We start from the raw sequence: 25,684 nt of genomic DNA, 5'->3' as shown, positions 1-25,684 counted from the left end.
AAGTTGTTTCTTGACATTTTCAATGAACTGTACATTCTCTTTTGTCTCAACTTCTTTCACTGGCGGGTCAGGGTTCTTTGACTCGGTTTGCTTTTCAATGAAATTCACGAACTTTGCAATAAGCTCTTGGTTCGTTATTGAAAGAACATCTGGCTTCTTTTCTTCTTGTTCTATTGACTTTTCAGTTTGAACAGAAGGTTTTATATGGGCTTCGTGGCTTCACCCTTGCCATGCACCTTAATGTTGTCGCTCTCTGCATTCGCTAATGGAACCTTTCTTTTTCTTTATATATTTTACCATCTTTACTCTGACTTACGTAATAGAAAGGATGTTGTATTCCTCTGGCGTCATTTAATATAATAGACTCTCGCTCTGATTTTGACAAGCTCATTTTACATCGGTTAAAGTTTTAATTTTGTTTTTTATCTGCAAGTCAAATGACTCAGACAAGTCCTACGGACAAGACCCAAGGTCATAGATGTTGAAGCATTGAAGAAAGAAATTCGTGAGCAAATTTTATCCGAACTGAAGGAACAAAAACAAGAACAAAAGCCAGAGAGACCAAAGAGAAAACTTAGTGAAAAACAACTAGCTGCATTAGCTGCTGGAAGACAAAGAACCCACGTTTGCTGGCGAAAGCTAGAGAAGAAGCAAAAGCTAAAGAAGCTGAAGCAAAGAAAGAGTAAATGGTTTATTTTTATCCGAACTAAATGTATAGACAAATACCTTTATCTGTTGCGTTCAGTAGTGAAAACCCTGACGTCAAAATAAAGGGGAACAGAGTAACGTTTAAGTTTCCAACAGACTGGATTGTGAACATAAATGAAGAGAAGTACATTGGCATAACATCTATGTATATAACACGTGCTTTCAGAAAGGTTGACTTTATACTTCAAGTCGAGATAGAAAATGACGAACAGTCTTTAAGCGCCCAAAACATTCACATATACAAATACTTTAAAGACGATACAACATTGTTGCAATGTATGATTTCATTTAATGAGATGTTCGAGAAAAAGTTCAACATTGAAGTACAAACTTTACAGCCTTTACGTGAGTTTCTTGCACAACTGAAGGAAGAAGGTAGTCAGCCACAACTTATAGACTTTCATTATGAATTTAATGAAAATGAAGATGGAACTCATGACTGTCAATTCATTGTATTCTCACCATTCAATGAAGTCGCTAAAAAGAAAGAAAATCCATTACGTATAAGATTTCAAATCTCCGAACCAAGTGATGATTTTAAGAATGTTTTCAATTATGATGCAATGCTTCCGAGGAAAAATGAATTTTCAAAGATTGTAACACCTGGCATTTGGGATAGAAAGCAAGCAATACTTTACTCTAATATAGCCAAAGGCGTTGAAAATGAGTTCATTGGTCATACAAGAACTTCACCACTTCCTAACCCTAAATACTATAAATTAACTGGCTTCAATCGTGAGTTTTGGATAGACATGTTCTCCACTCATGACCATAAATGTCCAGTGTTCTTGCCTCCAGATGGGAAGGACTGTCTCTACATTGAAGCACAACTCTTAAACTCTACCATCGCAGTATTGTAAAATCTACGCTAGCTTTATTTTTATCACGAATGACCTCATTCATGACCTCATTCATGACCTCATTGCTGACAAAAATAAGCCGCTAGCGGCAAGGGCGAAGCCCATGACCTCAGAACTTCAACTTACGAATAAAGCTTGTTTTAGTCGTTATTGAAAAGTTGAACTTTTCAGCAAAGCAAGGTTGACATGACTTACATAAGTCGAATGCAATCTCTTGACCATCATAAAGTGCTTTGTAAAGTTTCATTAAACTGAACTCAGAGTCTTTGTCATATGTTCCAACAGGTATGTGAATGTTCTTATCTTCATTGTAATAGCATTGTATAGCTTCAGGAAACATTTCATTAGCGGTTAAAGCAATAACATCTTGCTTCACGCCTTTCATTCTGCAGTGAAATGCAACTTCATTTAAATCGTTAGTGAGTAAGTCTATGTAGGTCTTCTTTCCACAGAAAATACTTTTATAAGCTAAACTTTGTTTTTGTTATTTCTGCAAAGTCGCTATGAAATTGACCAAGGTTCTTTCCTATAAGTTCGCGACCATATCTCTTCTTAAACTCTGCTGCAAGCTTTGGTATGTCTTCATTATATAAGTGCATACTGTCGGTATCCTGGTAAAAATATTTGAAGACCCATATCTCAGCAGTACAGAATACTTCATTCATAATACGTTTTGACATAGACAGAATATTAACACCAAGTGGACAGAAGTTAAAGTGTCTGCAAATGCTTTTCGTTAGCTTGAAAATAGTTTTATCTGAACCATCCAAACCTTCGAACTTCACTATATGGTTGTAATTTCTTATAGCATATCTTATAGCATCTTTGTCATTTACTATGGTTATTTTTGACTCAATAGGAGATAGAATAGTTTTGCCATAAATGCTGTTCAGAATGAGTTTTATAATTTCTTGTAAGGGGTTTCCTTCTTTCTTATACTTTAACCTTAACTCAAACAACTTCTTTACTTCATCTCTTATTCTCATATCTCTGTTTCCATCGTAATAGTATCCTTGCAACACTTCACATTTGACATTGATATTTTATGAGGTCTTGTAATGTTATATGGTCAACATACATGAGACAGCAAGTGTTTGAACTTCTTGGAACGTTAAGTTCTGGATTTAGTTCAGGTCGCAAACTATTAAATGAAAGTGTCTGGGTATACCAATCTCTGTTATCTTAATGAGAACAAAGAAGCCAGACATAAACTTTTCACCAATGGGTTCCTTTTGGTCGTCATCGAATAAATGTCTCATGAGATACTCTGTGCTTAACATTTCTTCCTTCAATACTTTTGGAATTCCTTCTAAAGTATAAAGTCTTGCTATAGCTGAAGGATATAATGAAATAGTGTCTAAGTCAGCAATGAGTTTCTTTTTGCTCTTTTGTTTCATGTTATCTGACAACATACATCTTCCACCTTGAATGCATCTCGAAATAAATTCTCTTGGTTTATTTGAGAGGTCATAAAGATTTCCATTCGGGAAGTATACTCTGTTCTCAAACAATTTGTTAGCAATAGAACAAATACTAACGTAGTCATAAACGTTTAAATCAAACTCTTTCAATAAGTCATTGCGGAACTTTACAAAACCTTCTCTTAAAATTCTTACATCTTGTTTGCAGTAAAACGTGCTATATTTTTCTAAGTCGAAGTGGTTTTCATCTATTCTGCAACCTTTGATGGAATCTATGTTTTTCATAAATGTATCTGCATCATGGATAAACTTACATGCTTCAGAAATGACACCAGTTCTGTTGTCATTTGCTAACAAAACACTGCTGTAGTAGTTATATGGAAATACTTCTTTCGGTCCTGTTTGTAAGTTAAACATAGCAGGAAATAGTTTAAGCTTCTTATTTATAACACTGTAAGAGTCTTTTATAATAATTGCCCGTCCTTTATATAAACCAGTTATTTGCATTGTTCGTGAACCTTTAATGATGGGAGTTCCTTTCACTTCTGTCATGTGTCTTAAGATGAAGTTTATATCATAACTGAGGTTATGGAAATATATTAAACTCTTGTCAGGAAGTCTTTCCAAAAATTCTGTTGCACAGTTTTGACCCCAAATGCTTTCACTAACTGAACCATCTTCACTGTCATAACAGATGTTAAAAGCTTTATGAAAGCCATCCGTACTACACTCAAAGTCAGCAAAGAAAACGTGCTCAGGTATGAATTTACATTTAGCTTTATTTACTTCTTTTGACTCTGCTTTCTTCTTCAGTTGTACACAATACTTTGGAGCATATGTCAAATCTTTAAATGGTGCAAGGTTCTGTTTATATAAGTCAGTAGTATATGTGAAAAGTTCTCCATAAGAAATAGGTTCGAAATATTTGCACTCCCACAATGTTTTCATAACATCCCATAACGGTGTTGTTCTATCATAACGAACTACATATTTATCTTCTCTCTTTGTATAAATCTTCATCTGTTTCTCAATGTTCATTCCACCACAAGCTTTGAGAATTTCTTATAGTTTCGAATGAAGTATGTTGTCATTGGTAATCTTTCATTTAGCATGTAGTGGTCTTCAACAAGAAGTAAGTCAATAGTTCTAACAGTTTCGCATTCTTTTGGTATATATCTCTTTATTTCATTATGTCTTGAGTCATTGAAATAACCAATGGTAACATTAAATGCTATACCTGTTGCGTCAGAAATTTCTTGTACTTTACTTTGAGGAAAGTCTCTAACACGAATGACTTCTCTCATGTGGTCAATAGTTTCTTCATTTACTCCAGCCTGAATGCAAGCATAAACGAAACAATTGTCCTCTGTCATAAGTGTTGCAGTTCTTTTGTTCAGTTCATTGAAGATTTGGTAGCGTTCAAGATTTATAGGTAATGTGCAAAGATACTTCCAGAACTGACCGCTTCTCTTCTTATAAAACTTCTTTTCACCATTATCTTTCCAAAAGCTTTCTATAAGTGCTGGGTTTCCTGTTTGCTTAAGAGCTTCCAAAATGGCTTTCTGGTCATTTGTCAGTGTGCTTTCATCTCTATATGGTCTCTTTTTTGGTTTGCCTTTCTTTACATCTGACATCGTTAAGCCTTCATATTCTGTTAAATCATACATCTTTATTTCAGTAAGATTCTTTATGTTTGTCAAGAAGAAGTCATAGTGCATTTCAACAATACCTGCAGCATTTGCTTCTATCTCTGATATAAAGTTCTCCTTCAAGAGCTGATGTAGTAATGTTCCAATATTATTGAGGTTTAACGTAGAACATTCATACTTTCCACCAAGTTTATAACATACCATCCATCTCTGTTGCGAGTTTATTTTAATTTTCTCTAAGAGTCTCATGAAAACCTTACCGAAATGTTTGTGTAAGTAGTCTCTGTTTGGTTCATCTAAAGCTTCGATGTTAAAGTCAATGAGTCTATTGCCTGACTTCACATTTCTCTTCCTATTCTCTTCATCTTTCTTTAACCATCTCTCACCTTCTTTTGGTTTGTCGTCAATGGAACGAATGACATCGTTAGCTTTGCGAACTTGTTCTATAGCGCTCTTAAACATCTCTCTTCTCTGTTGTTTCAGTGTGTCGTCTCTTCTTCTTGTTTCACCAACGTTTGCATGGGCTACGCCCGCGCCGTCATGCGGCTTTGTTATGTCAAACATTTCTCTTCTTACTTCATGAGGTATTGAACGTCTATGATATAAGTCAATAGCAACGTCATTTAAAGGAAATGTTTTGTTATTAATGAACTCATGAATTCTATCATAACTTATTGCACCATTATAGTCTTTAATGAAGTCAGCGAGTGCTTTTTTGTTTGTTGCGTAATGCTTTGCAACATCTATATTAGCTTCTGTAAGAAGTTGTTTTATTTCCGAGTGTTCTAACTTAGACAACTTCCGATACATCTTTAGTAGGAAATAAAAAAAATATTTTTTGAAAAAATTAGATTAGATTTTTTTTAAGTTATTTTTCAAAATAATTTAATATTTTTATTTTAATGAAACACATGCAAGATTGCAAGTTCTTTTCATACAATGCTCTCGCTACTGCCATCAAGAATGAGTTCAATAATGCTTCAAACGTTAATGTTATCTTTAACAAGAAGTTTGTGAAAGAATCTAAGTTTGGTCAGTATGTCAGACCATTAGCTATCGTCATTGACCGCAAACGTTATACTTCACAAGAGTTAGCAGTAGTTTTGAAACAAAAGGGTTTCTTCGTGAATGTCAAAGATACACACTATACTGTCATAAAGAACTCCAACATTGACTTCTTCAGTATTGCTATGAATCTTTCCGAACAGAAAGAATATAAGAAGGGTGAAACATCTGTGAAATATTATCCTTCATCTCTGAAGACAATAACGAACAAAGATGTTATACAAAAGTTCTTACCAAAGGTTGAAGAAGCTTCAATTGACATTGACGAAGGAAGTGAAATGGTTGAAGAAATTGACCCTGAAGCTATTTAACCAAAAATATATTTTTGGTGAAGTGGTGAAATATCACCTAGCCGCTTTGCGGCTCTGACCCTTTGGGTCTGTTTTTTCACCTCATTCTCTCTTCGTTAATGTTGTCGTGACTTCTTCGTTAATGTTGTCGTGACTTCATTCTTCCTCTTTGAAGTTATCGAAATATTCTGTTATTTTTTCCTTCAGTAATGTTAAGTCTTCTTTGAATGTAAGTATTGTGCAACCTTTGATGTCATAGTGTGTTTGAGGAAGAGTATTTTTGACAATTTCTTTTATTTGCTCATTCGGTGTCATTGAAATCGGTAAGTTTTCACGATAGAACCAGTTTCTGTCAGATTTATATATTTTAGCAAGGTCGTAAAAGCTTTTGTTGTTTCTTCTGACTAAATGCAACATAACCATATCTTTATCTTCTTCATTCTCCAACTCTTCAGTATAAATCATATACTTATAACTCTTTTCCTTTCCTTTTGGTACTGAACGCGGTATTCTTTTCTGTATGCTTTTGTCTTTGGATTCAATGACTTCATCTTTTGCTTGAAGTTTCTTTTCCATCTCTCCACGTTCTTGTCTATGAATTTCGTCAAGAAGTTTACAAACATACCAAGCATAACGAGGCGAAGCCCACATTGCTACAACATTTACGAGAAGTCTATGAACATAATATCCTCTCAAACCGTTTGGCAATTTTTCACGGTTTTCATAGAGTTTTGGCGACTGGGGTTTTATACCCACTCGCTGTGCTTCGCTGTTTTCAGAAAAAAGTATGTCTCGCTGTGCTTCATTTAATAGTTCAATAGTGCTTTGGTTCCTAAACCAGTCTTTAGGAAGCTTAGTATCTGGAGCAAAACAAGCCGTCAAAATACTTTGCATTTGATACATATCATCTTTGACTGAACGAATGAGTCTCAATTGTTTGTTATATTGTATGTATTCGTATTCTTCATTTATGGCTTCATGAACGATAGCAGTTGTTGTGTTCTCTAATGTTGACATTACTGTTCTTACATACAGGATAAAAAATAAATAAAATAAAAACTAACTTTATTTTTTCTGAGATAAACACTATTTCTTCACAACATTAAATTTTATCCTGTATGAAATGACTTTAAAAAGATTATTGACTGACTTCGAATACTATCTCATTGACGCACTGACAGACCCTCAAAACTGTGTTGAAAGTTCTTTAAGCTTTAAGATTGAAGGTACGACGCATTTTGTCTTCACTTACGTATTGAAAGAATATGACCGTTATCATAACGAAGTGAATCAAACACTAATAAAATTTGTAGATAAAAAATTGGTTAACAATGAATATTTTAAACGTGAAGACCCAAACACTGCTGGAGATGATGAAGAATACAGACAAGCTATTGAAAAAAATAACGCAAGATTAGATGCAATAGAAAAGAAGTTTAATGAATGTCTTACAAACACGTATGAATATCTTATGCGGTGGGAAGCCAGATGGAAATAAATTTACGTCAAATATGCAATTTATAAAATCTTATGTCGACAGGCTACGTAGCACAGTGGTCTAAGGTGGTGTTATGGAGGGGTCAAGGTCTGTGGTTCGAACCGCGACAGCGCCGTATTTTCTTATTTTCTTTATTTGTCTTGTTTGTCGTGAATAAAAAGTATCATAAAAGTGCTCTATCTTCCACGGGAATAAATAAAAAATTTACTTTATTTCTTCTTTATTTCTTCTTTATTTCTTTGTTCCCGTGGAAGAAGGGTTTTGCTGTTTTTTCTCAGCCGAAATCAATGATTTTTTCATTTTTGGAATCCTTAGCGAATGAGGAATCTTTTCTCTCGTGGAAGCTTTGACCTAAAATATAATTTAGGTGAAGAGGTGAGATGTCACCTGTTTTCTCACCTCTTTTTTCACCCTCGTGACTTTGTCATAACTTCTTCGTAAATGCTTTGTCATAACTTCTTCGTAAATGAGTGTAAATGACCAAAAATATATTATAGGTGAAGAGGTGAGATGTCACCTCTTTTTTCACCTAATTTCTCACCCTCGCCGCTTAGCGGCTCAGACCCTTTGGGTCTCTTGAATTTTCATGAATTTCCTTAAGATAGAAAAATAACGTTAGTTTTATTTTTATTTATTTTTTTATTTTGTATGTAAAGATATGATTTCAACAATCGGCACAACAACAATTCAAGCCGCGAACGGCGGGACTCTGTCCACAACAACTTCACCAAACTCGTTAGTCATGAATCCAACATCTATGTTAGTAGAGATGAAAAGCTTCATTCCTTCTTCATATACTTTCGAAACAAAAATCCAGAAGATAAAGCAAGAACTTTTAACAAGTAATTTAGACTGTAGTGCGAAAGATGAAACAAATGAACAGTATCTTTATGAAATGCAGGACATTATTGACCATTTACCTAAACTACCTGAAATTCAGCATCAAAAACTAACTATTCCTGAATTCGATGAAATAGAAGTGAAACCAACTGACTCAGTAGAAATAAAGAAGTTCATTCGAAAGGTAAACTATGAGTTTCTAGGATTTCATTGCAACCATAAGGTTATGGACAAAGATTGCGACATGGTATATAAGAATGTTTCTGACATATATAAATCCGGGGAGTTTAAGACCTACGATAACTTTGTTTCGTTAGTTGCTGAATGTGTATGGCAGATAAGAGATAAAGATAGAAGAGGTAAAATATGGAACGAACAGATAAGACCAACTGCTTTTGAGTTAAAGAAAACCATTGACGCCTTAGTTGTTTTAGCAGGTAAGGTTTCAGAATATAACGCAAAAATGAATCCGCAATGTTCTAAATGTAAAGCAGCAATTAGGAAATATAACTACTCCGTCAAAGAGATAGAAAGAATGCGAAACGACTATGCAGACTTAAAGAAAGAAGCAGAAAAGCCAGCAGAAAATAAAATGGACATGTTAGCATTTCTGAACAAAAACTATCCAACTGCTGACGATTTCCTTCTATCTGACGTCAAGAAGAAATATAAAGAAACTTTCGGCATTGTTAAAACTTTTGACATACTGACAGAAGAAATAGAAGCTACGAAATTGTTTAGGATTTCAAATATACATCGTACAATTCATGTAAAACGCTTGTGAAAAACTGGGGTGAGAAAACAGGTGAGAAAACGGGTGACATCTCACCTCTTCACCTAAACATTATTTTTACTGAATTCAATAAAAATAAATGGTTCATTTACTCACAATATTTTTGTACAAAACGACCCCAAACTTTTAACTTCTTTTCTGCAGCTTCAAATGCTATCTTAGCGAGTTCATATTCTCTAAATTCTCTCTTTAAATCTTCTTGTTCCCATTGGTCTAGTTCGTATGGAGAATCTCTATAACCATAATATATCTCACGTTCATGTTCTAATTGTTTTTCACACATTTTTCCAACTTCTTCTTCGAACAAAGGTTTAGCATTCTCCACTGTATCTTCGAGTTCTTCTTCATCTAACTTCTCATGAACTTTCTTGTCTATGGAGTCCATAATATCTTTGACATAAAATGCATACTTTACAGAGCACCATTCAGCAACAAAATGAACGAGGTCAGCATGTATGTAAATACCTTTGAATTCATTCATAACGCCCTTAGCAAGCTCATAAAATGCTTGTTTTGAGGTTGAGCCACTTTTGGCTCGACCGTATTCTTTCAACCAAAACTCAAGAATTTCCTGCATTTTAGCACTATTGAGAAATCTGTTTAAATGGTTTAACTTTCCTGCTTCTCTCGCCATCTTTGTTGCATTAATGTAACCATCCTTGTCTCTACGTAAGACTTCAATACCGTTATAAGTGCCTTTTGTGAATGTTTCGCCATTAGATTTGTTAGTGAATGTTTTTGCTTCGACTGACATTACTGTCTTTACATACAAAATAAAAAATAAATAAAAATAAAACTAACTTTATTTTTGGTCTTTTGTGAAAATTCATGAAAATTCAAGAGGTGAAAAAAGAGGTGAGAAAATAGGTGAAATCTCACCTCTTCACCTAAATTATATTTTTGTCTGATTTACATCCAACGAAAAAGTTTAGAAGAATTTTCTTATTCTTTCTGGCATGTTTTTATCTTTCCAGTACTCCCGCTCTAATGGTCCCAGATGAGTTGGTTTAGATTCTCTCAAGTTCTTAGATGGTATAACATCTTCAACGCCTCCTTCATATCTTACTTTATAAGTGTCATCGTTTGTGTTGTAGTCAAGTATTTCAATAACCACTCCTCGCTTTGCTTCGTCAATGGTTTCAGCAAGTTTGCCATTACTACTTTCGACTAATTTATGTCGAGGGTAAAATGCTATGGAGTCGTCAGCAGCTTTTATAAGATATCCATTACCTTGCGTAGAGTCTACGATATAATAATTTCGACTTAACCTTAAACGTTTCTTTGTCAATGGTTTGTCGTCAAGAACTACACGAACTTTTGTACCAGGAATGAGGGTAAATTGTTTTGAATTTCTGATATTTTGTGTTTGACTTAGTTTCTTTTGTATATACTTTTCTTCTTGTTGTTGTGTCATTGAATTTGGTGTATGTCCTGTTGTAGAATGTGTTGAGGAATTATATACTTCGAGAAAATGTTTCATTGTTTCTTCGGTAAAGTCTCGCTCTTGATTTAAATCTCTGAGAGTCCTTATGAAGCGGTTAATGATACCGAGTATGTTATGGTTATGGTCTTCAGTAGTGTAGTGAGTTATGTTATGCTTAATGAGAAATTCTGTGATTTCGTTGCTGAGGTATGCACCGTCTTGGTCTGATGTTAAAATACTTGGGCTATGTTCTGCTACAAACTTTTGTAAAACTCTTAACACTTCACGAGTTCCTTTATTTCTCATTATATACGCATATGCTTTACGAGTGTTAACATTTATGAAGATGAGGAATGGTTTATGTCCTCCTTTTCTGCTTTGAATGAGAGTGTCAAATTGGTATGCGTCAGGAGTGTTGGAGTAAATTGGTAAAAAGTAGTCGTAAGGGTTTATTTTTGTTTGATGTACAACATTTTTGTCAAAGAACCTTTTCACTTCAGCTCTGTTAGTAAATCCCGAACTCTTTGCAGCTTCATTGAACTTCTTAAATGACCTCCATGGATGTTGTTCGAATACTTCTTTCAAGCTCATTTATGTAAAGTTAAAGATTTTAACCAACTCGTATCCAAGCGTGCATTGTTATATAAGGAGGCATATAATCTTTTCCATTACCTGCTGGGTCTGTAATACCAGCTACAACATGTGTATGATTTCCTGCAGTTCCACAGAAAATACCTGTGCTAACATCTTTGGGGTCAGTTGTGATATCATATCTATTCATTCCCTGTCTATCCGAACCCGCTGCAAGATTTGTATAACCTCTTTTTGTCATTGAATGTGAATGGTTTCCTTCCACAGATGTTCTTCCACTGAACCTATGCATATGTGAAGGAAGGTTTTCAATACCTATTTTCTTTGAACCTCCCATCTTCATTGACTGCGTATTAGTGTAGAATGGAAAACTGTCAACTATTTCATACCATCTACCACCAAATAAAGTGTTTGGATTTATTGGATTCATAGACGTATAAACAGCTCCTATAGGATATATTAAATCATATATGCTCATAACTCTATAAACATATTCTAAAGAACTTATGTCATTAAATACCATTTGGAATGTATCTCCCGGATGAAATGTTGCATTTGTTCCACTTTTATAATGTAATGTTAGTTCAATAGAATTATCCAAGAAAAATTCAAAAGTATCTGGTTGAAGACCTCTAACAAATTCAAATGGAGTTGCTGGTTCACCATTTATAATTTCTGTTGTAAATGTCATTGTATCTGGTTTCGAAAATTTCTTTGTTAGTTCTGCATCCACATAAGTTTTGTCTGCTTTATTATCTAACATTGTTGGTAGTTCATGTGCTTCAAAGTTTCTGGCATGACCTTCAATGTTCATACTTTGTTATTTAAAGTTTAGTGTATCTTTTACGCTTGTACTTGGATTTTTTAATGGTGCACTTGAACCAAGGTCAAAGTTCAATATTATGTCGTCTGCTCTAACAGTAGTGAAGGATTTATGTGTATGGTTCTTGTCGCTTTCTTATCATATAAATCTTGAGCAGTGAATTTAATATTATGTTCATCCTTCATGACATAAACATCTTTACATCTAATGTTTCTCATCGTCGTTATGTCGTCATCCGATGTTAAACCTTGTGGAAAGTTAGGAGGTTTACAATATAATGCATCCCCACCAGTTTCTTCAACCGTTCCTTCAATACTTTCTATAGCAACAGTTGTGAAGGATTTATGTGTATGGTTCTTGTCTGCTTTCTTATCTAACATTGCTGGTAGTTCATGTGCTTCAAAGTTTCTGGCATGACTTTCAATGTTCCTGCAACTGTTATCTAAACTGTTAAGAGTATCTTTTACGCTTGTACTTGGATTTTCTAATGGTGCACTTGAACCAAGGTCAAAGTTCAATATTATGTCGTCTGCTCTAACAGTAGTGAAGGATTTATGTGTATGGTTCTTGTCAGCTTTACTGTCTAAAGAAGTTTGAAGTTCATTTATATCGGAGATGTTGTGTTTATGAGATTTCAAAACTTTGTTCGTTGCGTCAAGTTCAACTTTGTCAGCTTTACTTTTAATAGCATCTTCAAACGTTATTTTTGCCTTAACTCTTAACATAAATCTTGGTTCAACTAATACACCATTAACAGAGAAAGTAGAGGCATAAATTTCATCGTTATAACTAAATACTTCTGGTGCTTTACCTGTGTCATACTGTACAGTACAGCTTATGTCATAACCTTTAGCACGAATGTATTTATATCTTCTTTCATTAACATTTTTTGTCTTCGCTTCATCACTTCGTGTTAAATATCCATGGTAGTCCGTTATAATCTGTTCGTCTGAAGTTATATAATGAACGTGGTTTTTATCTGCTTTTTCGGCTAATTTCTCATTAACATCATTCACTTCTAATTCAACTCTTCCGCCAGAACTCTTATTATCATTAATCTTTTTCATTAATTCGGTAATTACGTCATAAAGACTATATTCTGTTTTCGGTTTTGTAAATAATGAGTCAAAATTTCTTTTCATCATTACATCGCTGACATTAATGATATCACCAATTCCTTTTTCATTTATTCTCTTCATTAGTTCTGCAATAATGACGAATATATAATCTGTTAATTTATTCTCTTCATCGAGGGTTATAGAATGTTTTGAAATTGAATCATTAACTCCTCTAAATAAATCAATAACTTCAGGATACACGTTTTTAATGTCTTGAATAACCCGACCAGTATCCTCGCCACTATGTGGCTCTGAGCCCGTTGGGCTCTGTTGTTCATGTTCTTCGTTCCCGTCGTTACGTGGTTTTATATCTCTAACCATCATCAACGCAGCCATAACCGGAGGGTTTGTTGCTACCTGTTCGAAAATCCGTCCGTTATGTATGGTATATCTAAATAATTTCTTTGTGTTTGTTAAAACATTTGAAACAAGTCTTTTAAAACCATCTACAAAATTTCCTGTTTCACCTAATGTTCTTGCAGCATTTACAAGCTCACCCATTCCCGCTTTTGACCCCAAAAACGTCCATATTGCATTTATTTCACTCTGTATAGTTGTCCATTCAGCGAAACTAACACCCGCATTCGCTAAGCTGAAAATGAAATTCAGTGGATCGAACTTAATTCCACCTTCTTTTTCAATTTCAACGAACTCACTAACATGAGATTTTAAATATTCTTTCGTTAAAATTGTTTTCCCCGATGTTATGTCATTAACGAAACTATCACCGTCAAAAGTTAACGAATTCAATTTCGTCGTTGATGCTTTTATTTCATACACCGCTTTATCGATAGTTTTTGGCTCACCTTCTTTAGAAGCATATGAAACATTAATGAATGAATTATATGTATTCGTGAATGAGTTAAAATCAATGATTTTCATTAATGACGCCTTTAATGATTCATTAACTGTTGAATCCCTTAAAACAATTAATGAACTGTCCTTTATGAAAGGTACACTGCAAACCGTCGAGTTTGGATCAAATGCTGTAGTTGGTGCAGGAATATTAATGATATAAGTCATTAAATCATTAAGTGACGTAAATAATGTTGTCGTTTTTGATTTAATTTCTTTAGCATCTGTTATATATGGTAATTTTATTTCTGTAGTTTCTGAATTAAAGATATTCGCTAAAATGTTTTGTAAACTGTTTTGAACAGCTGTGTAAACCGTTGAATTCGGAACTCTTACGATTTCACCATCCTTAATAAAAGGCATTGTACATGACGTAGTGCTTGGGTCAAATCTTTCGGGATTATAATTCAACATATATTCTAACGCTTCATATACAGACCTATAAACAGTTGTGTCGTTCTTCATGACAACTTCACCATTTACAATGAATGGCATAGTGCATGGAGTTAAAATAGGGTCAAACTTTTCATAGTCCTTCCATGTTATGTATTTCTCGGTATTTCCATCAGAAATAACAATATATTTGTCAGTAAGTGTGAGAGAGTATTGACCAAAATATAAACGTTTAGCTCTGTCAGCTTCATACGCATATGCAGCAATACTCATATTTTAATGAGAATAAAATGTTGTTCTATTTGCAAAGTACAGACCCAAACGAATACGGAATAGTAAAGCTACAAACAAACTTAGGTCTTCAGAATGAAGCGCTTGCTTTCAGAGTTGTTGACTTCAATACTATCGCTTTTCGTTATAACAGATGAAACAGATTTCATGGAGCTTGAAATAGATGGAAAGAAGCACGAAATAAGATTTCACAATAATGTAGAATATAAGATGGAAACATTAGCTGGAGTGTTAAATGCGCTCATAAATACTACAATAAACAAGGAGAACGAAGAAAACTTAATGAATGTTAAACTTATTGCAGGAGTTTTGAAGTTCAGTTATGCGAAGGAGTTTAAGATAACACGAATGAGTCATAGAGTTCAATTGCTTCTGGGAGCATACCATATGACATGTCCTTTGAAAAGTGTTGACAAAACGATTGAGATGAAATCTGTTCCATACGTATGTTATGGTAATTGTTTATACGTTGAGTCAAAAATAGCTAATGTCACAGGTATTTCAGGAGTTAATAGTAAAGGTTCAGTAGAATATAAATCCTTCTGTTATGCAGTCAATTCAATGTTCATTCCAAACGTTCCTGTCATAGTAACTCATTTAGGTAAATGGGTTCGCATTAGTCCTCATAATTTGAAAGACATGCAATTCAGACTTGTTGACTTTCAAGGAGAGCCTGTAGAACTGAAGGCACCAGTGCGAATGACTGTTGAAGTTGACTTTTTAGAAAATATTAAATGCAACAGCTTACAAGAGAACTCAGAGCTAAAAATATAAAGTATGAATGTTATGTATTAGGTCATGAACTTTGGTTATTGCTGTTTGATGAAACAAATGAGTTAGTTATGTCAGTCAAGAGAACAGAAAAAGGCGTCAAAGGCGCCGAGCGCAAAGCGCTATATTGTGTTAGTGAAAACTGCACCAAGTCAATAAGATTAGGTTTGCATTATGAAGATGAGTTCGATACTGTTGAAGAAGTTTTGGATAGATATTACAAATTGCTTTAATTTACTAAAACATATTTCAAACAAAGCTTATATTCTGTTGAAAGTTTTGTATATTCATTCGAATATTTATACTTAAACTCAACTCCTGTAGTTCCTGGTATTTCAATGATGCGGATGTTACCTATTTTCATGAATGGTGGCGTTTGACCACAGCATTCGATTTCAGGGTCGAGATAGTCAATGACACATTGTTTCCCTGTTATTCGTGATATAACATTTTCAAGGTCCTCCTTTGTTAGAATTATTTGGTTCTTGCTTATAAGATTTGTCAAAAGCTTCTTATCGTCTTTGAGTAAAATTGTTTGGTATAACTGAAGAAGGTAATGGTCTACGTTATCTGAAGGATTTGTTTGAACATTTGTGTAAGGGTTGTCGTTGGCTTCTCTTGAAAGAATTTGGTCCAGTGGTGGATACTCTAACTTAACATCTGATGTAGCGTTAGCGTTTGAAGCTGTGTTTAAATTCACGGATTTCAGCTCTGGTTCTGGCTCTTTCAAACACTCCGAACTATAGTTCTTTATGACAATATTGTTTGTCGTTCGTGAGTCAACATTTGATGTTGGTTCAATTGGAACATTAACGGCACCAGCTAAGATGGATTTGCTTCTCATTTCATATAGAATAAAAACCTTTTATATGTATGAAATGAACAATATACTCGACAAGGGTTTGAATGTAAAGCTAACGAATGAAAATATTGTTGAATTCACTGAGACAGGTGCTGTGTATAAAGATGTAGAACTACTGAACAAAAGAGCTAAGGGAAGAAGCAGGAACATGAACAAAGGGTGGAAGCCTATAAAAATTTATGTCAATGATGGCTCAGGAGGTTCAAACATAAAGTATGCAGAAAGTTATAGAGTTTATGCGCTAAAAGGTGAAAAGCCTTCATTTAAGAACAGCTATTCTAACGCATATCCTCAAAAGTTAACGGATGGGGAAGTGGATGATATGAATGACAGCAAAAATATTAACAGAAATGGCGACAGAGATGCATGGAATTTGTTTACCATCAGTCAATTGAAGGTTAAACTTTAAAACAATGTTGGTCGTTCCCATGGAATATTTTTGACTTTAATGGTATTAGTCATGATATGAATCTCAAGGTATGAACGAGGAGAGATGAGAGACTTATATGCTTCCCAAATTTCTTCAAAAGGTAATGTTATACCTGACTGTTTCCAAATGAGTTCAATATCATAGCGTGAGAAACCTTGAAAGATAACGAAGTCAGTTATGAGACGTTTTATGTTTAAAGCAAGAAAACGCCATGTTTGCATAAGTATTGCTACAGTTAAGTGGTAATGTCTGACTTTAGTAATGATGTTAGCTAATGGTGAGTCAGGCTTTGACACTAAACCTTTTCCGGCGAAGTCGTCGCAAACGAGCAGAGTGTTTGAAGGATACTTTTTGAAGGGGTATTTTGAAAGTTTTGACAGAATGTAGTTTGTAAGTCGTTTCATATCGTAAACTCCTGAGTATTGACGTAAGTGGTGTTTGTCAATAATTCTTTCCATCTCTTCTGAAGTCTTTTGCATTCCTGACTGTATAAATTCAACGATGGCATAATATTTCCTCTTACGTCGAATGTAACGTTGAAGAAATTCAATGAGTTCACTGTCTGGAACTTTAACGACAGAGGCTTGAACTTTTGACATAAATGTTTTCGCTGTTGAGTCCATAGAGTCTGAAGTTGCTGATATAATGATTTGGTCATAATAAGTCTTTCCTAAACGCTCTGTTATGAGTATATGACGAATGAGGTTAAATGTCTTACCTGACCCATCTTTCCACAATAGAAATACACACCATTTGAACAGAACTCATAGTCCTTACTGAAAGGAAGAATGAGAGAAGAGTTAAGTTTGTCTGTAGTTTCATTCATGTCTTCATCTACGTCATGTATTAAATGCTTCATTTTATCTCCATTAAAAATGCAAGTCAGAAATATTCAGAACATAGCACCGAGTCTAACTGACAAGAGTATAAAGATATACTATGAACACGTTATGATGAAACCACCAAAATTCAAGAAAGTCAGTATACTTATGAATATCCAAGACACTGGGTAGAGTATGTAGGAGGTGAGAAAGCTATTGAAATAAGACAAGTTAGAAGTATTCCAGCAGGAAGGACAATATTATTGAAGAACTTTAATGTTTTGAGGTATAATGATGAAACAAAGAAGCAAGATAGTTTTCCTATTGCTGTGTATGTGAACCTAGACACAGGAGATGACATGAAAGTTTTTAACACAAAGCTTCAAACGGTAGTGAGAGAACAACTGACTGCGGAAGGGCATCCATTACCTTCAGAAGTTACCATAGCATATAATTTTGAAACAAATCAATAGATTTTAAAGTCGTCTCTGCAAAGAAGTCAGGTTTTACATTTAATGAAGCAGATGTATATTCGAATGAAAACTTCAAAGCTATTGCATGGTTAGATAATGACGATTGCTTTAAGAAAATATTTAAATTCAGTGACTCAACGATGTCAATAGATGACCTTCGTGGAATGTTACCATCGACGTTTACAGTAGAAGGTTCAGCAGGATTGCTTACAAGATTGTCAATTGGTGGTATTTGGTCTCGTGAGAACATTGTTATAAAATCCAGTATAAGTGAATTTGCTGAAGAATCTATATTATGTCTTTCAAACTACATGTATTCGCCACCGAAGCATTATAGTATAACAAACTTTGTCAGTAAGTTTAACATAAGACTTGTCGAACCTTCTTCAATGAAAGATGTTGTGCTACCTAAAGATGGAAAGGATGGACTCATTATTGAAATGATTTTAATAGCATATTAAATGAGCTTGTTCTTGAAGGTCATTCATGATGAAATAACTGTTGTAGAAGATGTTAGCAATTGTTCAGACATTTTGAAGCGTATAGATGAGATAAGAAAGAAGTTTAGACCGCAACGCGGTGAGGACGAAGCCATGAGAATGTTTATGTTTCATTGACTTTCTCCAGTAACGAGAACTTTTATGAGATAATATTGAAGAGAGATGATTTTAATATGGTGTAAATGGTAGCTTGGACAGCTTTAGGGGCAATGGGAACAAAAGCATTAGCATTTGGAGCAAAAAGCACTTGGGGCTTATGACGCAGTAAATAAAATGAGTGGAGGAAGGGTTTCGAAGACATTAGATGCAAATAAAGGGAAGATTGGAGGCTGGGTTGCAAAGAAGTTAAGATTAAATAAAATAGGGCTCATAAATAAAGCATCCAATTTGGTTGCGACTGAGTCAGAAAATGCTTTAGGAAAGGACGATGAGTTTGCAAAACATGCAAAAGACTTTAATGACCAGATGAAAGGTGAAACAATGCATTTAAATAGATTCGATGGAACTCTTCCTCCACAACTTCCACCAGCAGTTCTTCCGTATGGTCCCTATGGAATGTATGGAAACCCTTACGAAAGACCATTTGACCCATTGACTGGTGGAAGTAACTGGTATCATTACGGACGAAGAAGAAAGACAGTCAAGTTGGAGACAGACGTGAAGAAAGCAACTAAAAAGAAATCAAGGAAGAGAGTTATAAAGCAATGAATTCAACGGGTGAAAAAAGAGACCCAAAGGGTCAGAGCCGCAAAGCGGCTAGGTGAAAAAAGAGGTTAGATCTAACCTTCTACCCTAAATTTATTTTTGTGCTATGTTTTCATACGTGTGAGGGTGGTGATATCATTTATTTTTAAGTTTATTTTTACTGAAAATTTTTATTTGGATGTAAATGACAGAACAAAAGCAACTCATTCGAATTCCACAGTATAACAAACATACATTTAAACATTTATTCTTCCTTCCTGAGCATAACATGTTCTTTCAAATACATCCGAGACCAGTTGACTTTTCATTGACTGTGTATAAAGATAGAAATAGTTATATCATTAAACCATACGATGACGAAGGTAAGTTATGTAAATTGTACGTTAAGAAGTTAGAGAAAGTTTATGGCTTCAAGTATGACTACAATAGGGTTAACACTGATGATGAAGATATTGAGGAAAATTTATGAGAACATTAGTGAAGTCGTTAGTGAGAATGATAGTGAGAACGTTTATTTTTTACATTAGTGAGTTCGTTAGTGAAGTGGGTGGCGGTTTTGTAAATATTTAAGATTAAGTTAGTTTTTGCGTTCATGTTGTAAAATATACGTTAACTGTTTTGTAAATATTTAAGGTTAAGTGGTGTACGGAGGCGCGCAGTGCCACAGTACCCAACTTAACCATACTAACTGAATTCACTGCAATGTCATGGTATTATTTGCAAAGAATGTTAAATCAGAAAGTCGAACTTCCTTTAGCAAATATTTACAGTCGATATGCAAGAGATGAACCATATTTATTTAAAGATGTTTTCGACCCAGCTGCTATTATTGTTCATGCTTCATTTTCTGGCGCCCAAAACTCTTTCTTATGCTTGGCAAATGACTTTTACGAAAAACCTACAAAGTTATACGAACCACCAAGTGGAAGTATTTCAGACTTTCAAGTATGGTTTACTACAGATGGAAGAAAAAGAATAATTCCATTATACCATGCGTTTTACTTAGAACTTAGTTTCATATACAACTACTATCGAACGGTAAAAATATAATTTTTTAATACGGTTGAGGTGTTGGATTTGGTTGCCAACTAGACTGTGGTGCAGGTTCAGGCTGTTGTATAACAGGGCTTGTTCTTCTGGTTCAGGGTCTTTAGGTATAATACCAACAAACTGACCTACCCTTTTACCAATATTTTTGACACCGTTCAAATTCCTCTTCCTACGGTTTTTATTCCATTCCATATACCTCTTCCAACATTTCGAAAGAAGTTTCCTATCTTACTGAAGAAACCCATTTTACTATATGTAAAATCTAATGTCCGCCTAGTCTCTTACGTTTCCTGTTGAGTTCCATAGCATTCTTTAACTGGAGCTCATACATTCTGTTTCTCCTCTGGTAGAAAACATATTCTGGGTCAACTCCTGTGTTCGCGTCATCTGCATAAAGTTTTATATCCCACTTCAGGGTTTGTATAAAACTCTTTCCATCTCATATTTGCATACCATGGTGGCAAACCTAACGCAGCGTCATTTGACATGGCAGTTGCATTTGTACATCTGTTGGCACTTGACCATAGTTTGCCATTGCAGTTTGTATTCTAACTTCATTTGGAATATTCTCTGGGTTTGGTTGTCCAGGTTGCTGTGCATTCGCTAAGTTCTGTGCGTCCATTTAATATTAGATAAAAATATCTCTTACGAGTACATATGCTGAACATTTGCAGGCATTGGTTCATCTTCATATTCTCTGTACTTTTCTGCCACGTCAAATAAGTAAATGACACAATGGAAAAAACCTAAAACAAGTAGTCCTATTTCAAACCACATTTACTTACTAATAAAATTTCTTTGTTATGACACTTTCTCCGGTTTATAGGTCCTCTCTCATATTCTATCTTGTCATATATAAACTCATAGTCATGTATGTCCTCTAACCATTTCATGACACTTTCCAAACCACTTTTATCGGATGTAAAGTAAAAGCATGGACAGTTATGTAAAACGTCTAAAGTTTCTAAAGAGTCTCTCAAAGTCCAGTCTACTTGGTATTGAAAATCGCATGTGTTATAGAACGGCGGGTCCACTATAAAGAAAACATTTTCCTTGTCTTTATATTTTTCATACAACTCTGTCCAACGACATCTCACAAACTCTATACCCTCAATATATTTTTCTATGTCCTCTTTGAAAACATTTGTATAGTTAAGATAAAAACTTTTGACATAAGTGTTTCAATGTCATGAACTCTTATAGAACCACTATATAATAGTCTAGCAGATATACTATCCCAGTCTATATATTCTGCTTTTTTCAAAACCTCTCTCACAATATTTTTCTTATCTAATGGTATACGTTCCATCTTACCTATAGGTATCTTTTCTTTTAACTCTTTCAATATATTGTTTGTGTCTGGTATATGTTTGAGACGGTCCATATAGTTGTCGAAGTCATTGCATATAATCTTTGAGTCTGGGAATATTATATGGCACAAATGGGATATATAGAAACTTCCACCGAACAAATCTACAAATGTTAGACCATTCGGTAGTTTCTTAAGTTCTCTCAATAGAATATCTTTACATCTACTCTTATTTCCAAAGAACGGTAACGGTGGTTTTGTAAAATTCATTTTATATATATAATAAAAATGTTTTTACCTGAAAAGTGACAGAAAAGTGACAAAACATGAAAACATATATATTTTGTGAAAAGCTCCTGGAAGACCCGTATATAAGAACTTCATTATACCATTCATCCTCAGGGCTAGAAGGCACGAAGTGCCTGGAAGCCCCACTACCTTTTTTTTTTTTTTTTTTTTTTTTTTTTTGTTAACATCCACACCATGTTCAACTAAGAATTTGGCAATCTTGAATGAATTCGCTTTGATTGCCATACTAAGTGGGCATTCAATAATATAGAAAGAATATCATTAAACAATGATTAACATGAATACATAGAGAATTTCATTAAAATATGATAAATATGAAAAGAATAATAATGTGCATCTCATTGATATTTGCTCCATTAGAAATCAAATACGAAGCAACATCATAGTTTCCAAAATACATACATTCTGCTATTGAATCAGGAGTATATCCAAAATTTGATTTAAGGTACTCCGCAATTTCAAAATCATGACAGTTAAATGCCATATTAATTGCTTTTGCAAATGATCTCCCTTCATCTATCATTTGCATAAAAATATTTTTATTTCCGCTTTGAATTGCATATTTTTCGGAGAGATCTGTATATTTAGCTCCTAATTTTTTCAAGTAATTGAAACACAATTCTGATCCGTATTTAATTGCACAATCAAGTGGGGTCATATCAAAGAGTGCGGGACAAATTTGCCAGGTGTCACTTTTTCAATAACCTTAAATTACGCTTTTCTAATTTTTTTAAAAAATAACCTTAAATTATATTTGAAGAAATTATGTCTATGATATATGTTTTATGCTAGAATCTTGTAGTTTTCATGCACTACACAAGAGCTCCAAGGTTCCAAGAGTGAATGCTCAATAGCAATTATAGAGATGTACCTTTTCAAAATGACTTTTACTGATTAAATTTAATCAATAGAAGACATTTTGAAAAGGTACCTCTACAATTAGATATACAAGAGATTCAAAGCTTCATTTCAGATAGATTTGAAACTTTGAAACTCTTGGTAGATTTTGAGTGAATGCTGACAATCATCTTTGAGAAGGTTTTCTTTAAGAAAACCTTCTCAAAGAGGTTTCTCAGGAGCCCTGAGGCTCCCTTTCGTAATGATTGGGAGCCTTGGGGCTCCTGAGACGAAGAATGGCTTCGCCGAATCTTTGATCAGCAGAGGCCAAATGAAAAGGCCTCTGCTGATGGATTCTCAGGAGCCCTGAGGCTCCCTTTCGTAATGATTGGGAGCCTTGGGGCTCCTGAGACGAAGAATGGCTTCGCCGAATCTTTGATCAGCAGAGGCCAAATGAAAAGGCCTCTGCTGATGGATTCTCAGGAGCCCTGAGGCTCCCTTTCGTAATGATTGGGAGCCTTGGGGCTCCTGAGACGAAGAATGGCTTCGCCGAATCTTTGATCAGCAGAGGCCAAATGAAAAGGCCTCTGCTGATGGATTCTCAGGAGCCCTGAGGCTCACTTTCGTAATGATTGGGAGCCTTGGGGCTCCTGCAGCAGAGTATCGCTCCGCTCCATTAATTTTTTTTAAAAAAAGTGCCGTGTGGCAAATTTGTCCTGTTCCCCATCTTTATTATTTTTTTTATTCCTTTGAAAAGTGACACTGGATAGTTTGTCCCTTTCTCCATATCAAATTCAATTAAATCATTAACATCAAGATTTGGGAATTTACTCTTAAGATCATCAATTTTATCCCAAGCAATATAGTATAAAGGAGATTTCGTTGAATATATATTGAGAATTTTTTCTTCTGTCATTTTAGGCTTGAAATTTTCAAAATTCAAACCTTTGTAATATAATAACGTTGCTAATTTATCATTTTCCAGTTTGATGATCCATGAAAATTCGTTTGATACTTTCAAATATAGTTCTGTAAATATTTTAATATCTTTTACACGAATTTGTGAAAAAATTATCAATCAAACAAAGTGCTATTTGGATAGTTATTTTGTTAGTTTTAATGAATTCTATAATTTGCCAAGAAATTTGTAAAATATTATTGGAATCGACACTCCAAATCAATTTTGAAGCTTGATTAGGGTATTTAAATACCTCAATTGCATCTGTATCTCTAAAACCATATTCATTTTCATTAGGGGGCTGATCTGAACTTGACATGATTTTAAAATTTTGGCATTTTTCACGCAAAGTTTATAAAAACTACAAATTTATGGAAGAGATAAGATATATATTTCTAGATCATAGATTATTTATGCGAAAAATATTATAAAAAATTGTAAAAACAATCCAAAAATTGAATATCTTTGTCACATTCAAAATGATTAAACACGATAAATTCTATAATTAAATTATCAATTTGGAACAATCTTATCTGATATCTAATTTCAAATTTGATTTTTCCTTGAGAATAGAAATAAACGCATCAAATCATAATAACAATACTAAAAGTAGTATAATAATGATAATATTTTTGGTTAGGTGTTGAAAGCCAAAGGAAGCAATCTACACGCCGATATATAAATTGAAAAATAAAATATGAAATTTCAAAAAAATTTAACGCTTTTAATTACTTAAAAAATCTTATGCTAATGGAGCGCAAGCTGTGCCGATGACACCCTCGATCTTGTTGACCTCCTCCATGAAGCAAGCTGGAGCGGACATTCTGAGTGTGCAGATCTGGGACTTGTCACCCTTAAGGACTGTGTTGGAGACAGAGAAGATCTGAGCCTGGTGAGCCTCGCAGCAAGCGATGATCTTAGCGAAGACGCCTGTGTGGCGGACTGTCATGACGCCGTCAGCCTTTGGAGCTGCGTTGATGTTGACGCAGTTGAGGGCTTCGCCTGTTGAGCAGAATGTGTTGCAGACACGGACTGTCTCGTTGGCAATTCTGTCAGCAGCCTGTTCTGTGGAAGCACCGATGTGGCATGTAGCGGAGACAACAGCCTCAGCAACTTCCTTGTGTGGGAAGTCACCCATTGAGCCAGCTGGTTCGCCTTCGAAGACATCGACACCAACCTTGAGGCCCCTCTCCTTGATGGCGGCGAGCATAGCCTGTGTATCAACAACTTCACCACGGGATGTGTTGATGAAGATGGCCTTCTTCTTCATAGCATCGAAGAATTCCTTGCCGATGAGGTGGAATGTCTCTGTCTTGTTGAAAGCAACATGGACGGAAACAACATCGGACTTGGCGGCGAGTTCTGTAAGGGAGGCAGCGTATTCAACACCGAGTTCCTTAGCTTCTTCTGGTGTGAAGCGGCGGGACCAGACAACAACGTTCATCATGAAGCCCTTAGCAATGCGGATCATGGACTTGGCGATGTTGCCACGGCCGACGATACCGAGTGTGCGGTCACGAAGGCCTTCGCATGTAAGGAAGAGTTTCTTGCGCCATTCGCCATTGCGGAGATGAGCTGTGTTTGTTGTGATGCAGCGGTCGCAGCAGACGATGTGGCCGAAAGCGAGTTCAGCGACAGCATCGTTGTTCATGCCTGGTGTGTTGCAGACAAGAACACCCTTAGCGGAGGCAGCATTGACATCAATTGTGTTGACACCAGCGCCAGCACGGATGATGAGGTTGAGGCCCTTAGCAGCTTCGATAGCAGCAGCATTGACAACCTTTGAACGAACAATAAGGACGTTGTAGTCGGAAATTTCGTTGGCAAGGGAAGCTTGTGTGATTGATGGATCCATGCGAACTTCATGGCCTGCAGCCTTGAGCATTTCGACGGCCTTTGGAGAGAGGGAGTCAGCGATGAGGATCTTTACCATTAAAGAAAGTGAAGAGAAGTTTCTGACCTCTCAATGTTTATTGAAAGAATATCATCGTTTTTGATATCACAAAATTTACTTCATCGTTTTATCGTAAATCATGAATAT

General features: G+C 35.0%; 17 protein-coding genes and 1 pseudogene across 18 annotated transcripts, besides 8 other annotated features; 8 read left to right on the top strand and 10 right to left on the bottom strand.

Annotated features, from left to right (window-relative positions):
• Positions 1-19,870: part of a mobile genetic element that runs on past the window's edge.
• Positions 711-1,568, top strand: TVAGG3_0126970 (uncharacterized protein; the record flags this gene model as incomplete). The annotated part of the gene is made up of 1 exon (XM_051223785.1): positions 711-1,568. One exon carries the CDS (start codon positions 711-713, stop codon positions 1,566-1,568), a length of 858 nt encoding a protein of 285 aa, XP_051108771.1.
• TVAGG3_0126960 (organellar and viral DNA polymerase type B) lies at positions 2,835-3,406 on the bottom strand (the record flags this gene model as incomplete). Its single annotated transcript, XM_051223784.1, has 1 exon — positions 2,835-3,406. A coding segment is annotated over one exon (572 nt), but the record flags the coding sequence as incomplete, so codon positions are not given.
• Positions 4,512-5,448, bottom strand: TVAGG3_0126950 (organellar and viral DNA polymerase type B; the record flags this gene model as incomplete). The annotated part of the gene is made up of 1 exon (XM_051223783.1): positions 4,512-5,448. A coding segment is annotated over one exon (937 nt), but the record flags the coding sequence as incomplete, so codon positions are not given.
• On the top strand, positions 5,541-5,983 carry TVAGG3_0126940 (uncharacterized protein; the record flags this gene model as incomplete). Its single annotated transcript, XM_051223782.1, has 1 exon — positions 5,541-5,983. A coding segment is annotated over one exon (443 nt), but the record flags the coding sequence as incomplete, so codon positions are not given.
• Positions 6,150-7,010, bottom strand: TVAGG3_0126930 (KilA, N-terminal/APSES-type HTH, DNA-binding family; the record flags this gene model as incomplete). The annotated part of the gene is made up of 1 exon (XM_051223781.1): positions 6,150-7,010. The coding sequence occupies one exon, from the start codon at positions 7,008-7,010 to the stop codon at positions 6,150-6,152; it is 861 nt and encodes a 286-aa protein (XP_051108767.1).
• TVAGG3_0126920 (uncharacterized protein) lies at positions 7,117-7,491 on the top strand (the record flags this gene model as incomplete). Its single annotated transcript, XM_051223780.1, has 1 exon — positions 7,117-7,491. One exon carries the CDS (start codon positions 7,117-7,119, stop codon positions 7,489-7,491), a length of 375 nt encoding a protein of 124 aa, XP_051108766.1.
• Positions 8,150-9,053, top strand: TVAGG3_0126910 (organellar and viral DNA polymerase type B; the record flags this gene model as incomplete). Its single annotated transcript, XM_051223779.1, has 1 exon — positions 8,150-9,053. A coding segment is annotated over one exon (904 nt), but the record flags the coding sequence as incomplete, so codon positions are not given.
• On the bottom strand, positions 9,213-9,878 carry TVAGG3_0126900 (uncharacterized protein; the record flags this gene model as incomplete). The annotated part of the gene is made up of 1 exon (XM_001322756.2): positions 9,213-9,878. One exon carries the CDS (start codon positions 9,876-9,878, stop codon positions 9,213-9,215), a length of 666 nt encoding a protein of 221 aa, XP_001322791.2.
• TVAGG3_0126890 (integrase core domain containing protein family) lies at positions 10,187-11,090 on the bottom strand (the record flags this gene model as incomplete). Its single annotated transcript, XM_051223778.1, has 1 exon — positions 10,187-11,090. A coding segment is annotated over one exon (904 nt), but the record flags the coding sequence as incomplete, so codon positions are not given.
• Positions 11,158-11,829, bottom strand: TVAGG3_0126880 (ATP binding; the record flags this gene model as incomplete). The annotated part of the gene is made up of 1 exon (XM_051223777.1): positions 11,158-11,829. One exon carries the CDS (start codon positions 11,827-11,829, stop codon positions 11,158-11,160), a length of 672 nt encoding a protein of 223 aa, XP_051108763.1.
• TVAGG3_0126870 (uncharacterized protein) lies at positions 13,536-14,399 on the bottom strand (the record flags this gene model as incomplete). The annotated part of the gene is made up of 1 exon (XM_051223776.1): positions 13,536-14,399. A coding segment is annotated over one exon (864 nt), but the record flags the coding sequence as incomplete, so codon positions are not given.
• TVAGG3_0126860 (uncharacterized protein) lies at positions 15,210-15,392 on the top strand (the record flags this gene model as incomplete). Its single annotated transcript, XM_051223775.1, has 1 exon — positions 15,210-15,392. A coding segment is annotated over one exon (183 nt), but the record flags the coding sequence as incomplete, so codon positions are not given.
• TVAGG3_0126850 (uncharacterized protein) lies at positions 15,619-16,233 on the bottom strand (the record flags this gene model as incomplete). Its single annotated transcript, XM_051223774.1, has 1 exon — positions 15,619-16,233. One exon carries the CDS (start codon positions 16,231-16,233, stop codon positions 15,619-15,621), a length of 615 nt encoding a protein of 204 aa, XP_051108760.1.
• TVAGG3_0126840 (protein of unknown function, DUF4106 family) lies at positions 16,657-17,280 on the bottom strand (the record flags this gene model as incomplete). Its single annotated transcript, XM_051223773.1, has 1 exon — positions 16,657-17,280. The coding sequence occupies one exon, from the start codon at positions 17,278-17,280 to the stop codon at positions 16,657-16,659; it is 624 nt and encodes a 207-aa protein (XP_051108759.1).
• Positions 18,116-18,436, top strand: TVAGG3_0126830 (uncharacterized protein; the record flags this gene model as incomplete). Its single annotated transcript, XM_051223772.1, has 1 exon — positions 18,116-18,436. One exon carries the CDS (start codon positions 18,116-18,118, stop codon positions 18,434-18,436), a length of 321 nt encoding a protein of 106 aa, XP_051108758.1.
• Positions 18,658-19,183, top strand: TVAGG3_0126820 (annotated as a pseudogene). The gene has a single exon. A coding segment is annotated over exon 1 (526 nt).
• Positions 19,235-19,870: a terminal%2Cinverted (terminal inverted repeat of Maverick-1C transposon ID:TVAGG3_0126810).
• A 36-nt stretch (positions 19,871-19,906) lies between these two features.
• TVAGG3_0126800 (uncharacterized protein) lies at positions 19,907-20,230 on the top strand (the record flags this gene model as incomplete). Its single annotated transcript, XM_001311617.1, has 1 exon — positions 19,907-20,230. One exon carries the CDS (start codon positions 19,907-19,909, stop codon positions 20,228-20,230), a length of 324 nt encoding a protein of 107 aa, XP_001311618.1.
• Positions 20,231-22,512: 2,282 nt separating this feature from the next.
• Positions 22,513-22,541: a terminal%2Cinverted (terminal inverted repeat of MuDR-4N1_TV transposon ID:TVAGG3_0126790).
• Positions 22,513-23,409: a mobile genetic element.
• Positions 23,376-23,409: a terminal%2Cinverted (terminal inverted repeat of MuDR-4N1_TV transposon ID:TVAGG3_0126790).
• Positions 23,410-23,469: a mobile genetic element.
• Positions 23,438-23,463: a mobile genetic element.
• Positions 23,438-23,463: a terminal%2Cinverted (terminal inverted repeat of MuDR-7_TvMULE4 transposon ID:TVAGG3_0126780).
• Positions 23,470-24,377: 908 nt separating the features above from the next.
• TVAGG3_0126760 (phosphoglycerate dehydrogenase protein) lies at positions 24,378-25,576 on the bottom strand (the record flags this gene model as incomplete). Its single annotated transcript, XM_001311615.1, has 1 exon — positions 24,386-25,576. One exon carries the CDS (start codon positions 25,574-25,576, stop codon positions 24,386-24,388), a length of 1,191 nt encoding a protein of 396 aa, XP_001311616.1.
• Between the last annotated feature and the right edge of the window lie 108 nt (positions 25,577-25,684).

Source organism: Trichomonas vaginalis, chromosome IV (genome assembly GCF_026262505.1).
Source record: "Trichomonas vaginalis G3 chromosome IV, whole genome shotgun sequence".
NCBI classification, from domain to species: domain Eukaryota; phylum Parabasalia; order Trichomonadida; family Trichomonadidae; genus Trichomonas; species Trichomonas vaginalis.
The sequence above is the reverse complement of the archived record's forward strand: the minus strand, read 5'-3'. Positions and strand labels throughout refer to the sequence as shown.